Source organism: Triturus cristatus, chromosome 11 (assembly GCF_964204655.1).
Source record: "Triturus cristatus chromosome 11, aTriCri1.1, whole genome shotgun sequence".
In the NCBI taxonomy this organism is placed as follows: domain Eukaryota; kingdom Metazoa; phylum Chordata; class Amphibia; order Caudata; family Salamandridae; genus Triturus; species Triturus cristatus.
This window is the reverse complement of record NC_140594.1, coordinates 1,157,010,814-1,157,024,026: the sequence shown is the minus strand read 5'-3', so window position 1 is coordinate 1,157,024,026 and position 13,213 is coordinate 1,157,010,814. Positions and strand designations below refer to the sequence as shown.

The following is a 13,213-nucleotide window of genomic DNA, read 5'->3' as shown; positions in this document are numbered from 1 at the left end:
GATATGAATTTTCAAAGATTTCATAAAATATAGCAATTAGAAGATTATAGCACCATATTGTGATTCCTGCTCGCGATAGACCGGGCTAAAGTCAAAGTTTCAGGCCGGGCGCGATGGAGCCCTGAGCGGCTACAGCTCGCGGCAGGTCCCGGTCTCAGTTTCTACCTTCACACTTAGAAACTTTTCTGGAGCTTTTCTTCCCGAGGGCCCTCAAAGCTCCCAGCCAGTCCAGATCCGGTGAGGGTTCGCCGGCTTGCCTTTCGACGAGCTCCCGGTCAACTTCCCTGGAGCGGACTAAGAACATTTTCCTTTAACGCTTTAGCGGGGCAACCCAGGAATCCAGTCCGGCACACGATGGAAGGCAGGCGGCTTGGCTCTCGCGGTTTCTTCCGGTCACCTTTTCTACAAATGCACTTAGAAACTTTTCTGGAGCTTTTCTCTCTGGGTCTCTCGATTCTCCTCATGAGTTCGCCAGCTTCAGATTTCTCCTAGTCCTGGTCAATCTCTGGAAGTTGGAGCGATGGAGCTTTTAGCGGGATGAAGCTGGTTGGCTTGGCCGGCTCGCGGTTGAAGGCAGGCGGCCTGGCTGGCCAGGTTGAGTCGGTCCCTCTATGTAGCTTTTTTTCAAAGTTCTCCAAAGTTCTCGAACTTCTTCCTGAAGTTCCTCAAGGGGTCCCAAAGTGTCTCAAACTCACTCCAAGGGTCTGGAAGCTCCAAAATGGTCCTGGAAAGTTGAGGACGTCAGTTCCCACAATCCACTTGTACAAAACCCTCACAAATCCACTGGTAGTTCTCCAAGGTGTAGATTTAATTGGTGATGTTCCAGATGAGCTCTTTTAACCTGTAGCTTTCAGGGAGTCCACTCATTAGTTCTTTTTCAGCAAGATAATTCACAGGGCTGTAGTTTCAGATGGTGCAATCTTCAGAGGTCAGGCCTTAGAAATCTTTGCACAGCAAAACTTCTCAACAGGGCACTTCTTGCTTCAGTACGTTTCAAGCAGCACATCTGGAAGGCTCTGCCCGTCTCCGATATTTATTCCTAGTTCTCTGGGTCAAGCAGGAGGTCAGGGTAGGGGAGCATGGCAGCAGGGTAACTCCTCCAATATATGACAACATCCTGTAGAGTGCGGCATTATTTTGTCCCAGAGTGCATCAAATCTTCCAAATCCATAATGGCTGATTTTCCAACAAGGAGGTAAGAGCTGGCTAAAAACACCTCTAGGATGACTAATTTACTTAGACTCTCCCCCCTGCACCTGCTCATACCTTCCTTAATCCTACCATCTGCCTAAGGTGGGAAGTTCAGAGTTGTAAATTACACTTGTCTCTACTCTCTTCTTTGAAGAACATAGTTTACGACTCCTCCCCCTGGCCTGGCATTCCTATGGAACAGCACATTGCCTTGCCAGTGGAGCTGGTTAACCCCAGGTGCTCTTTATCACCTCTTCAAGGCAGCCTAGTCAATCCACTCAACTCTGACCAATCAGGGCAGACCACTGGAATGCTGAAATTGGACTTACAAACAAAAAAGTCTTATAACTTCTTGTATGTACACTTTAGGAGAAATTCAACAATATGATATTGTTGGATTTATTAATACCATTCTGGTAATTCTTTGAATGGCATTTCTAGCCCTCTCCTATCAAGAGTTATTAATCAATAACTTCCGACCATGTTAACCTATGTAACAATGGGAAAATGACTTGGGCCATTTTTCCAGCACCAGGACTTACAAAAACATATTTTATAAGTACTTGTCTAAAATCTACAGGAACCCCACCCCATGTGCAACTAGGGGAGACTTTAGGGGTTCTGAATCTGTAGAAATATTGCAGATTCTCCCTCCACAGTGCTCCTAGCATCAAGGTCGAACTAGAGCAGCACTTTACCACAATGTGGGGCGTGAAGTGTGAAATTTCACTTAACCCAGGGCATTGAAAACGCATTTTATAAGGCTGTACCTTATAAATATCTGACCCCCCTACCCCTGGGACACCTAGGGGACACCCTGGGGGTTCCGAATATGCCACAACATTGTAGGGTATCCATTTTTAAGGGCCCCAAACCCCAAAGTCGAGTTTGGGCACAATTTCCTTTTTAAAAGCAGTCCTGGCACACAGGGCTGTTTTTAAACTAACCTCAGGCTTTAGCAGTGCACACATGCAAGAGCAGAAAAAGGCTGCTGGCCTCTAAACTGCCATGCTGGGGACTTCTAGGTAGTTTCAATCCCCCAGCCCTATTATATACTAGGGGCCAATAGGGTAGGTCATGCCAATCACAGGGATACCTCACCATACCATTGGGTACCCTAGTGTATGTAGGTGTTTTAACTGTATTCTAATGTGTCTCAGCATAGCCCTGGGCCTGGTTAGGCAGAACCCAGGGCCAGTCAGAGTCAGTTACCACCAGTATCAGTCAGCAAAACATTGGGGGGTGCCCAGGGCACAGGATGACTTTGCAACACATGTCAATTCCCTATATTGGTTCATATGGACTTATTCTAGAGGGATTCCCTCTGGGTCTGCCGGATCTCATGGTCTGGCTCTGTACTGTGTGACTCTCTTACCAGAACCTTCCCAGACTGGTGGTGCTCTTCGGTTTAACTTGGTTCAGAAGAATGGCCACTTACAGAACACTTTATTCCCATCAGTCTGTTTTTTAGGTCTGGCTAAAGAGCACTAAATGCTTGCTCTCATGTCATCAATTCTTCAAAAAAGTCACAGAAAGGGGAAGAGAGAGAGAGCAGGCTTTGGGCCGGTCCTCATCAGTTTCATGTGTGTTTCCAGACCTGCTATTGCTTGGATGGACTGTCCATCAAGGGCGTGGCTTACATAACAAGGATGTTCACCAAGTTCTCCTCAGGGATTCCAGAGGTTCCAAATGGTGAATGAAGCACACCGTGTCCAGAGAAAATTGCCAATAATATTATATTTCAAGGAGGATTAACCTGCTAAAATGTTTTCAGAGGAAAAAAAGTGACAAAACTTTGTGGGTTATTTGCCTCTTAGGAAAAAGTGAAGTAAATCAGGCAGAGTCCACCTTACCCAGTACAGCAGCAGGATGCCGAGGTACTGGATCATGCTGTAGAGCGCCATGTACTTGAAGACACAGAAGGAGGTGATCAATGCCGCGCGGCCTTCCCTGCAACGACACAAGACTGAGTGGAGGCTGTGGCAATAACAAACCAAGACAATATAGTGCATACAAATCTGAAACTGTAAATGCCTTGGCAAAATGCCTTGATTTGGTAGGATACCAGAGTCTTCCGGTCGGAATGTCGTCCAACATAAATATGGTTCCTAAATGCCATTTAGAAAAATATTGCAGATTGGAGTTAATAACCAAGTTTACACCCAAAGAGATGATATTTTTGTAAACAATATTTAGGCCATGATATTTATCTCAGACAATATTTCTAGCCACTGTATTCTTGTATTTAAATATCTCTCAATATAAATAACCTCAAATCTAACTATAAAAAACTGGAAAATTATCCCGATCCCCTGCACTGCTATAAACCCATTGGAAGACCACAACACCCAAAACCAAACCAGTAATTTCTATTCAAGTTTAAATGTATTCATTTATAAAATATAAAAACAATCATTTTTTGAAACACATAAAACCCTTCATAGTAAATTTTTACTAAATTGAGTGTGTGACTGTGTACTACAACTTTTTTACCACTGCATTTGTACCGCAAATCACGAGTGGGCACAGAGGAGTAGTATCATTGTTGTCAAATTTGACAAGATTCACCAAAGATCCCAATGAACTACATATTTTACACAGATCTCGAAAGGTAGTGCATTACCCTACTGAGTTGTCTTTTGGCTTGCTACTTCTGTATTAACACGAGTCTCTTAAGATAAAAGGAAACCGAGACAAGGTGCATGAAGACAAGTACTTACTTGATGAGGAGAGGCACGCACTGGATGTTGGGGATTCGAGAGGTGAAAGGAGAGGCCACCGACGCCTCCTGCTCAGACAACGATATTCCAGCATGTGCCATTTTTAAAGCCTAAAAGGGACATTGCCTGCTTATTAATTACATAAACGCACATGAAATACAGTACAATATTGAAAAATATCGCTCTCCACCATGGAAAATGTCAGAGTTATGATCATGGTACTCCAGTGGGGGAAGAAACTAATATTTTCCATAGTTATGTATAACGCAAACTAAGCCTTGTGGGTGCCTCAGCGCTGTACATATGTACATAAGTTTGATGCTTGCTTGAAATTGGATTGTTTTAGGCCGGACGTCACTGTACAATGTGCGTTATCCACTTTACGCAACAGAACACCATAGAATCTTACTGCTGTGCAGAGCAAGAGTTACATGTACTATGCTAACAAGGAGCCTGATTTCGAGTTTGGCGGACATGTGCTCATAACAAACATGACAGAATCCCCATCTGCCTCGTTACATGTGCATTAGATACGACTGCATTTGTCATGCTGCAGAGTGATGTGATGTAGGGCGTACTATCACTGGGTAGGGTATCCCGGAGCTGACCAGGTGCGATTCTAGCCAAACTTGGGCCCAGTGGGAATACTCGAAAAGCCAGATCTTCAGCTTCTTATGGAATTCTAGAAGTGAGAAGGAGACTCTTGAGCAGTGATAGGTCGTTCAGCACTTTAGAAGCGTTGTAGAAAGAGGTTTGACTTCTTTTGACTTGTTTTCTGTATGCATGGAATGTGTGCAAGTAAGAGTCTGGATGAGTGAAGGTGTCTGCAAGGTTTGTGAAAGCAAATGCAATTGTTGGGGTATGCTAGGCCAGTGTTATGTTTTGGCCTGGGCGACAAACTCCGCTCTGCGGACGGAGTTTTGCCACTCTGCGCTCTGCTTGGAGCATGGAGTTCAGCAAAAACTCTGGCTACGCTGCCTGGCGGAGTTTACTGGGGGCAAACCTAATCTGAGCTCAGTAATATACAGGCGATTCACACATGCTTCCCTCAAGCCCCACTCCTGCTCCTTAACACTTGCTCTACCTACCACAGGGACTTCCCTCCTCTGCCTTCTGGATTATCTCTAGCCTTCACTCCACCTTGTACCGCCCCCCTCTGGCAGGTATTCCTTCCAGTCGTTACTTGCTATAAGATGCGGTTCTTCGCTCGGGACCCTTCAAGGATTTCTTATGATCTAGGGGCAGATGTGGAGCCTGTGTCAGGTATATGGAACTTGCAGCGTTGAAAGCGAAAGGTAAGTGTTTTCAGGTTGGCTTCCGAGTCTAGAGGCCATGCTGAAGCCTTAGACTAGAGTGCAGGCGCCACAGATCAGAAGTACTTCAAGATTAGGCATGGCAAGTCACCTGAGAACATCTAATGACGAGTTCTCTATAAAATTATCTTCGAATGGTAGAGAGGAGAAGCAACATTCACAACTATCTTAAAAAATGAATGAATTAATTTTGTTTTTTCAGTTGTTACGGTTCAGATTTCTCAAGCGAGGGAATGATGGCCCATGGTGTCCAGGAATAAAAGGGCTCCTCTGTAACGCAGGCAGAGCCATTTAATGCGTCCGAGAATATTAATTTATGCGCAATATTTGGTAACAAACTTTTGCATTAGTTGCATAACAAGATGTATTGGTTTCTTTGGAAGCAATGTTCTACCAATGTAGTCAAGTGTGTCGTTCGAATATACTAAACTGTGGCTGCCGATCACTATTGTTTGGCTATTGTCACTTTAACTCTCAAAACAGATTAAATGGCGCTACTGTGTTCGGTGTGTATGCACCTCTGATGGGCGGCAAAGACACCTGCAAAGACAGAGCGCCGCATTGTAGATTGTGGATGGGTTCATGTACAAAATAGCCATAGGCATCTGCTCTTGTGAGGGCCCCAGTCATGAAGGCCCCTGTACAACCTTTTCTTTCACCCATATGCAAACTATCCTTACTTTTTTATCTCTCTTATTTACAGCTTGTCGTTCTGGTTTTTTCAACTGTTAGTTTCCAGAAAGTCTGTTTTCTCCCACAAAAGTATTTAGTGTGCCACAAGTGACATAATAGATCTATAATGGATTATTTAACTGGTTACAGACAGACTGCATTTTAAAATACTTTATAGGGTGAAGGCTCCTGACGCAGAGATGTTTGTGTACCCAGCAGGTTCCAGGGTGTAATTGCAGTGATTGAATTCTAAGAGCATCGAGGGATCATGCGTCTGCTAGAGAGTACAGAGCGTAACATGCAGGCCGCAGATCGGTCATTGATCTAGAGAGATCCGCCTGCTGCTGCTGCTTCTGTTGTAGAGATCCTTGTGTTACCTGCAGGCCGCAGATATATTCATTTGTAATATACAACAGTGAGTTATGAACTGGCATAAAAGGGCTGCAAGCAGCCTGCAAGGTAAAGATGTAGGATCGATCAGTGTTGATCAGTCTTATTATTCTAAGGTTGATAAAAGTGTTTCCTTTTGGTAGTAAAACACTTAGGGTAAGTGCCATATGATTTTTCAGATTTTCTGGAGCAGCTTTTATGGGTCTATGCTAAGGCTCCCAGGACCTGAGGGGCAGTACTCAGGGGCCAGGAGTCAGATGCCACCAGTAGGGTCCAGTTGCTACTGGTCAACTGGGCACTTTAGAAAAGAGGACACTTGGAGCTTGTTACATCCCTCTGGCCAGCCATACAGGAGCTCAGCCAACGGACTCCTGGAGACCGTCCACCTATTAGTCCGGAGTACAAATGGGAGCAGGTCCAGCCCTTCAGGTCTTCACACAGGTCTCAAATAATCTTCTTCTGTTCTTCCACAGCTCGACAGCATGCCCTTATGAGCTGTGGACGAGGGGCCGGTTTTGTAGGGTTTACAGGACAGTGGATAGGGGTGACTCCTGGACTCTTCCTAAACAAAGAGGAATAGGTTCCCAAGGGCACTCCGTTCTTTTGCAGCACATCCTGTTTGCCCTACTGTAGACTTTCCCACAGTGCACTATTCTAGGTAAAAGCCAAGATGGCGCAGCTTTTCTTCCCTTGAAGGTGGTTTGTGTGTCAACCAGGGAAGCGTTGAAGGAAATGAGCAGTCCCCTGCTCCTCAGATACAACAACTTGGTGTCAAACGCGGTGTAGCGAGTCCAGGAGGCAAAAGGCTTCTCTTCCCCAGATCTCCCTCACTATGATTAGGCGAGTCCCACCCCGCTCCCGTTCAAATAAACGAAGTTCCTCAACCCTCCCCACCTTCGCTTCCTTAACTGATGCGCGTCACATACCTCACACCCAGGCCTAAGCCTCTTTTCTACTCTTTTGTAGATGTTTACACACCTCATTTAGGGGAAGCTTTCCTGCTGGGGATGGTTATGCTAATTTGCCTACTGTAGGTCAGGCAGACAGTTTAACTATTTTAACCCCTTCGGTGCTCATGACGGAATGGTTCCGTCATGACCCACGGTTGAGCTGTGCTCATGACGGAACCATTCCGTCATGACCACGCCCGCGCAAGATTCCGCCAGCACAGCGGCGGAATATGAGCAGCATCGAAGGGGTTAAAGTATTGTTTTCAAGATATGTATTAAATACCCCACATCACCATTGTATTGGACATTTAATAATGCTCACAATAGTGTGTGAATTATTCCCATAGCTTGAGCTAAAGCAAAGTTACGATTTTATTCTGAACTTTAGTTTTTCCTCATTTAACCTTTCCATACCAAGGGTGTATCTTCCTATATAATATACTATGGCATTACCGGAAGGCTCAGTGGCCAATTAGGAGTTGGTCAATATTGCCATGTTTTAGGGGTCAGAGCACATACACTGGGGTCTGGAGCGCAGGGCCCCAGCATGCAATGTTAAACAAACATTTGCAATGCAATCTGTCTCGCCTTTGGGACCTTATATGTATTTAGCAATGCAGCACATTAGCCTGGGCGCTGAAACATCTGCTGTTCTTTAACATGGAGGGAAAGTAAGCACCAAACTCTGAGACACCCCAGGTAGAGGAAGACATGGAGAGAAATATTGCCTTTCAGCGGGAAACGGTATAGTCCAAAGCTCTGTTTTTAATATAAAATCAGGGCCTTCGGTGGTCATATCACTGAAAATACAAGATTTGAAAAAAATATTATTGTCTACGGATGCTCGTGGAAGACAGTTTCTATGGACTGGAATCTAGAAAATGCTAAAGTGATTCTAGTATTTTACTGACCTCTGCTGGTCGTTTTCTATCAAGACAGTTAAATAGAGGCAGTTGAACAAACAGAAAGAAAAGTCCCTAAGCGGAAGTCCTAGGGCTGATCTCCAGAGCCCACAAAGTACATACAAGTATACGTATATACTAAAGTATATACAAGAGGTCTCGAATTCTCAACCTAAAAACCAGCAACAAGAGTCAGCACACAATTTGGGTGACTATAAAAAAGAAGAGCTCTCTCACATTAGTTAGTAGTGTCACTGATCTCATAGGCAGACACATCTCCCCTCTTTACAGTGCATGTACACGCCTTACATGCAAAGACTGGAAAGTAAAAAACACACCATGGCCACCAAATTACAGTTCGTCTCTCAGGCCCTTCTTAAGTGAAAATGGGAGTGTGTTTTTCAGTCTATGTCATGGCTCGAAGCTGTTCGCCTCCAGCCGGTTCCCAGTCAGGATGAGCCTCAAACAAAGAGTGCTGATGACCCTTGAAGTCCGGCATTTGTGTTCGGCTCCGCTGGAGCTGAATGTAAGAGGTGGTCTTACCCCTTCAGGTTGCTTCTCTGAACGTACGGTACCCAAAGTGCAGGTGCCGCAACTCTCGCCGGGGCACGTCCAGCACATTTCACAGATGCCACTGCCATCCGACTCAATAAGAATGGCTGGATCCATGATTTAGAGGGATCCCTCTTCTCTTAATGCTCAGGGTCACTCAGAGGTAGGGCAGAAGTTCCAGAGATCTGCGCCAGCGCTGCAAGCGATCCTTCTATGTACGGGTCATTCAAATCACGTGAATGTTAACACAGGAGAGTGTCTTCCACCTACCCCGCAGTCATTGGCTCCATCGCCGCACATCCCGACGTAGTAACTGCGAAGGAACGGAGAAGGGACAGCTGGTGAACATATACTCTCAGAGGCAACCATCCTATCAACAAGAACAAGTTAGTCTTAATGTTGCTTGGGGATTTTAACATCTTAACATTTTCATTCAAAGCATTTCATACCTCACAAGTCACATTTTATAAGTACAGAGAGTGAAGTCTAGAACAAATCTGTGTGCATCAAACTCTCAAAGGACACTGGTCACAGACGTTTATGAGGCCTCTTATGTAATGCCAATTACACTGGAGCAAAACTATCTTTAGCACACTGTGGAGCTGGCATGTGTGTGGGTGCATCCCCCCCCCCCCCCCCCACACATGTGAAGCATTGCCACTACCAAGATGCAGGCATGTGGGCCCTGGAGAGAACACTTGGGTGCACATGCTCCAAACTTGTTTAGTGAAGGTGCCTAAGAGGGTGATGGGAGTGGGCTCAAGGGAGAGGGAAGGCTGAGGAGATTTGAAGGAGGGAGACGCCCTCGGGTGAGGAGGATGCAGAGGTAGTCTATAGTGAAGTTACCTCAGCATGCCAGTCAAGGGTCATCATTTTCACCTGCCCTTATCTGTAAGGCCCATGTGGCCACACCACTCTTCAGTGGGATAATGAGTGGGTCTGGACAGCAGGACTGGACAGAGGGGACTTGTGCCTCTGCATGAAAAGGGCCACTGGGGCCAAAGGGCGGCTGAGGGGAAGTGAAAGTGAGGGGTAATAATGGTACACTGGTGATAACTAACAGCTTTATTTTCTGCTTTATTTACATTATTGCTGTGTTGTTAATCTTGAACTTGTTTAAATCTTTTTATAAAACCTTTCGTGGTGGCATTTCCTGTGATGCCATAAGGAACATGAGAAAGGGCTGAGCTCCGGGAGCTGCAGCGCCTGGTAAGGGCTCGGATATCCTGACCTGCATCAAGTTAGATACTTTGATGATTGGAGTTTGTTCCATAGATCCCACAAATGTGCAGCTGGTCAGCTTAAAATTACTAAAGCTATTAGCTGGCTCCGGTTTGGTACACAGGTCCGCAAGAACGACAGACATACAGATGGGTCAGCAAGAACGACAGACATACAGATGGGTCCGCAAGAACGACAGACATACAGATGGGTCAGCAAGAACGACAGACATACAGATGGGTCAGCAAGAACGACAGACATACAGATGGGTCAGCAAGAACGACAGACATACACATGGGTGTGCCATGGAGAAGGGAAGAAAGTAATTGTGTTTAGAAATGATATCCGTATCTGTATCCGTGCAGATCTGTTATTTTAGAACAGCGCAAAATTCGCTCCCAGAACTCCTTATCTGACAGGAGCCAGACCTCACAGACTACGCGCAGTGCCCCACGCACGAGCCCGCAAAGCTGAACTAGGGGAAAAGCCCTAAGTGCAGGTAGAGGACACGGTTGGTGATAGGTGCTCCGGGACTTTGTGCAAGAGAACACCAGAAATCATGTCATGGAATTTGCAATCCAGCTCGCCTTTAGTTCAGTAGCAAATAAGATACTTAGGCACTCAAATTGCGCAGGACATTGATAAATTGGCACAGGTTCATTTGGAGGCTAAAAGGAAAGAGATCAGATCCTTAAGATCGTGGAGCAACCTTCCATTGTCAATTCTTGGACAATCTAATCTCGTTAAAATGTCTGTTCTGCCCAAAATCACTTATCTTTGACACAATCCCTTTACTATTCAGCCCGGTTTCTTTGAAAAATCTACAGTCGGACATCAATAGTTGCCTTTGGTCGGACAAAGGGGTCAGGAATGCATGGAAGACATTAGGATGCCAGAAATGAGGTGGGGGCATAGCCAATTCTGACCTTTGCTTTCATAGCTGGGCTTTCCATCTCAAGGATACGAGGTCTCTCTTACTTGACTCTTCCCGCCCCATCTCTTAGCCATGTCAAACAGTGTCCCTCGGGGGAGGGGGATGGGTTTCTCTTTAAATTTGGACATCCCAAGTACTTTAAAAAATTCAAACTGAAGGTGTTTTGATCTGCCTGTGAATTATGGTTCCAGCTGAGGAAGCTTTTTAGAATTCCGTACTATTGCTCAAGCCCTCCTATATGGAATTCTCCAGGTACCCGACTGCCTTAATGAAAGCTTATCAGCCCCGCTGTGAGAAAATGGCTTTCAGAAATGGGGCCAATTATTGAGAGACAAACTACTTCCTTGGGATTATTTTAATTCACAAAGAAACCAAAAGCTATCCAGATTTAAATTTTATCAACTGTCTCGTTGGGCTGTAAACCAGGGCAAAGATGGAGTTGCAAACGTAGAGCTGGGGGTTACGTTTTTAGTTCCCCTCCATCAACGCAAAGAAGTTTCTATTTGGTACAGGCTTTTGATTATGGAGGAGCCCTGGAGAAGAGAACTGCCTTCCAGTGATGTCACATTCTATTGGCAAGTGTCTTTGTGCACTTTATGGAGGGTCGTCAAGGCTGCACCATTGAGGAGAAATCATCTGTTTGCACTCCATAGAGCCTACTGGACTCTGAAGAGGCTTTCCAAGCTGGGAGGAGGAGAGAAGCCCTGCTTGAAACGCACCCTGGGGAGTGCAGACGATGTGCACATGTTTATGCAGTGTCGTCAGATCCTGGGCTTTGGGAGGCAAGTGGGTAAGACAATCTCGGATGTAATTGGCCAAGAAATCAAGGTAAGCCTGGTTTTACTTATCTTTGGAATTATGCCTGAAGACAGTATTAATAATAAGCTGTCAAATGGCCAAGCCTCACTTCTGTTTGTTCTTCTGGCAAGAAGGGAAATCTGTCTAAACTGGGTATCCACCAATCCGCCAAAGTTTTTAGATTGGGTCACTTCTGTTAAAAGAGTCCATAAATCGGACATGGGATGTATGTCAAAGAAAAGAACTAGATTTTGGGGGTTATGGGAAGAGTGGTTTAACAACTTGGGTATCAAAGCTTCCTAGAATAAATAAAAGTCCAATGATTATGAAATAAGTGAGTTTTTGGGAAGATGGTTTATGCAGAAACCGAGGGCTTGATACTATCCTTGTCAACTTCCAAGAGTCATGTGGTCGGCAACTCTAGGAACCCTTGAGGTGGAAAGAGATCTACAGGGTGGCGTGTCCCCTCTATTGGGTCCAGGAGGGTGCCATGGTACTGCTTTAAGACCACTCACTTTCTTTCTTGAATGAGGACACCAATAACAAAGAAAAAGAAAAAAGAGAACACCAGGGGTGCACAAAGGCTGGAACTCACCACCGCAGGACTACCAGAAAGTAGCCACCTCCCACTGGAAGCAAGAAGGGTGACCAAAGAGATATCTGGCAGAATCTTGCACCCACTGACTGTGAAGATGAACAGGGTGGCGGCGTCTCGCTCACAACATCCCATCTTCGTCGCCAAATATTGTAGAAAGACGGATGCAAGAAGGTAAGTCCAAATCTTTATTCACTTGCTCAGAATGACGCCTCCTCTAGTCAGTGTACAAACACCACAATGAGGGAACTCATCTCAACATTCTAAATGGCCTCCCACTCAAGATTCTAAAGGAGAGACCAAGAGTGGGAAAGGGAGAGGGGAGGAAAAGTCAGAGGGAGAAACCAAGACTAAGGTGAGAACAGTAGTGTTGACTAGTGTGCTCTACGTACATTACAAGGTTTTGAGAACCACTGGAGGCAATGCTTAGCTTGCGTTGGTGGCCCCTGCTGGGGGCCACCAGCACCTATTTTTCCACATCAGCCATTTCCTGAAACCAAAAGATGGGAAAACACACGAAGTGAAAAGACGGAAAAAACATCACAAAGGGAGGAAGCAGGAACCTACAAGAGAGGGATAAAGGGGCATTGAGTGTCTGTGGTGGATCAGAGGGGCAAGAGGTGGGTTTAAGACTTCCAGCCTTGGTACTCGGTGCAAGAGATTTAATAGCGCTGGCTGAGGGTTCGGAACAGGGATTTGGGCACCAGCACTTACTCCTTTACAAATTAAGCACTACCCAGAAGTGGATGGTTTGATACTTTGGCAGGTAGAGCTGGGATGGTGGATTCAGGAGCTGATGCGACGGACACTGCTCCTCAGCCTCACCTGGGTGATTACTGGAAGGATGCATCACATTTGGTGAAGGTGATGGGGGATCTCCTCGATGAACGAGCTATGATCGCAATATGGTTTTTGTTCACGGTGCTGGGTGTAGTAAACAGTCATAGGACAAATGTTGATGTGTTGATAGAAGGA

The 13,213-nt window shown here is 45.5% G+C and overlaps 1 protein-coding gene across 1 annotated transcript in view; it reads right to left on the bottom strand.

The window, feature by feature from the left end:
- LOC146788628 (putative cation-transporting ATPase 13A4) overlaps positions 1–13,213 on the bottom strand; it is a 633,494-nt gene that overhangs the window by 47,691 nt on the left and 572,590 nt on the right. The window contains exons 22-24 of the mRNA XM_085635802.1: positions 8,961–9,003; positions 3,912–4,021; positions 3,045–3,141 (exon numbers count right to left, since the gene is read on the bottom strand). Coding sequence (XP_085491928.1) covers positions 3,045–3,141; positions 3,912–4,021; positions 8,961–9,003 — 250 coding nt within the window. The remainder of the gene's footprint in view (positions 1–3,044; positions 3,142–3,911; positions 4,022–8,960; positions 9,004–13,213) is intronic.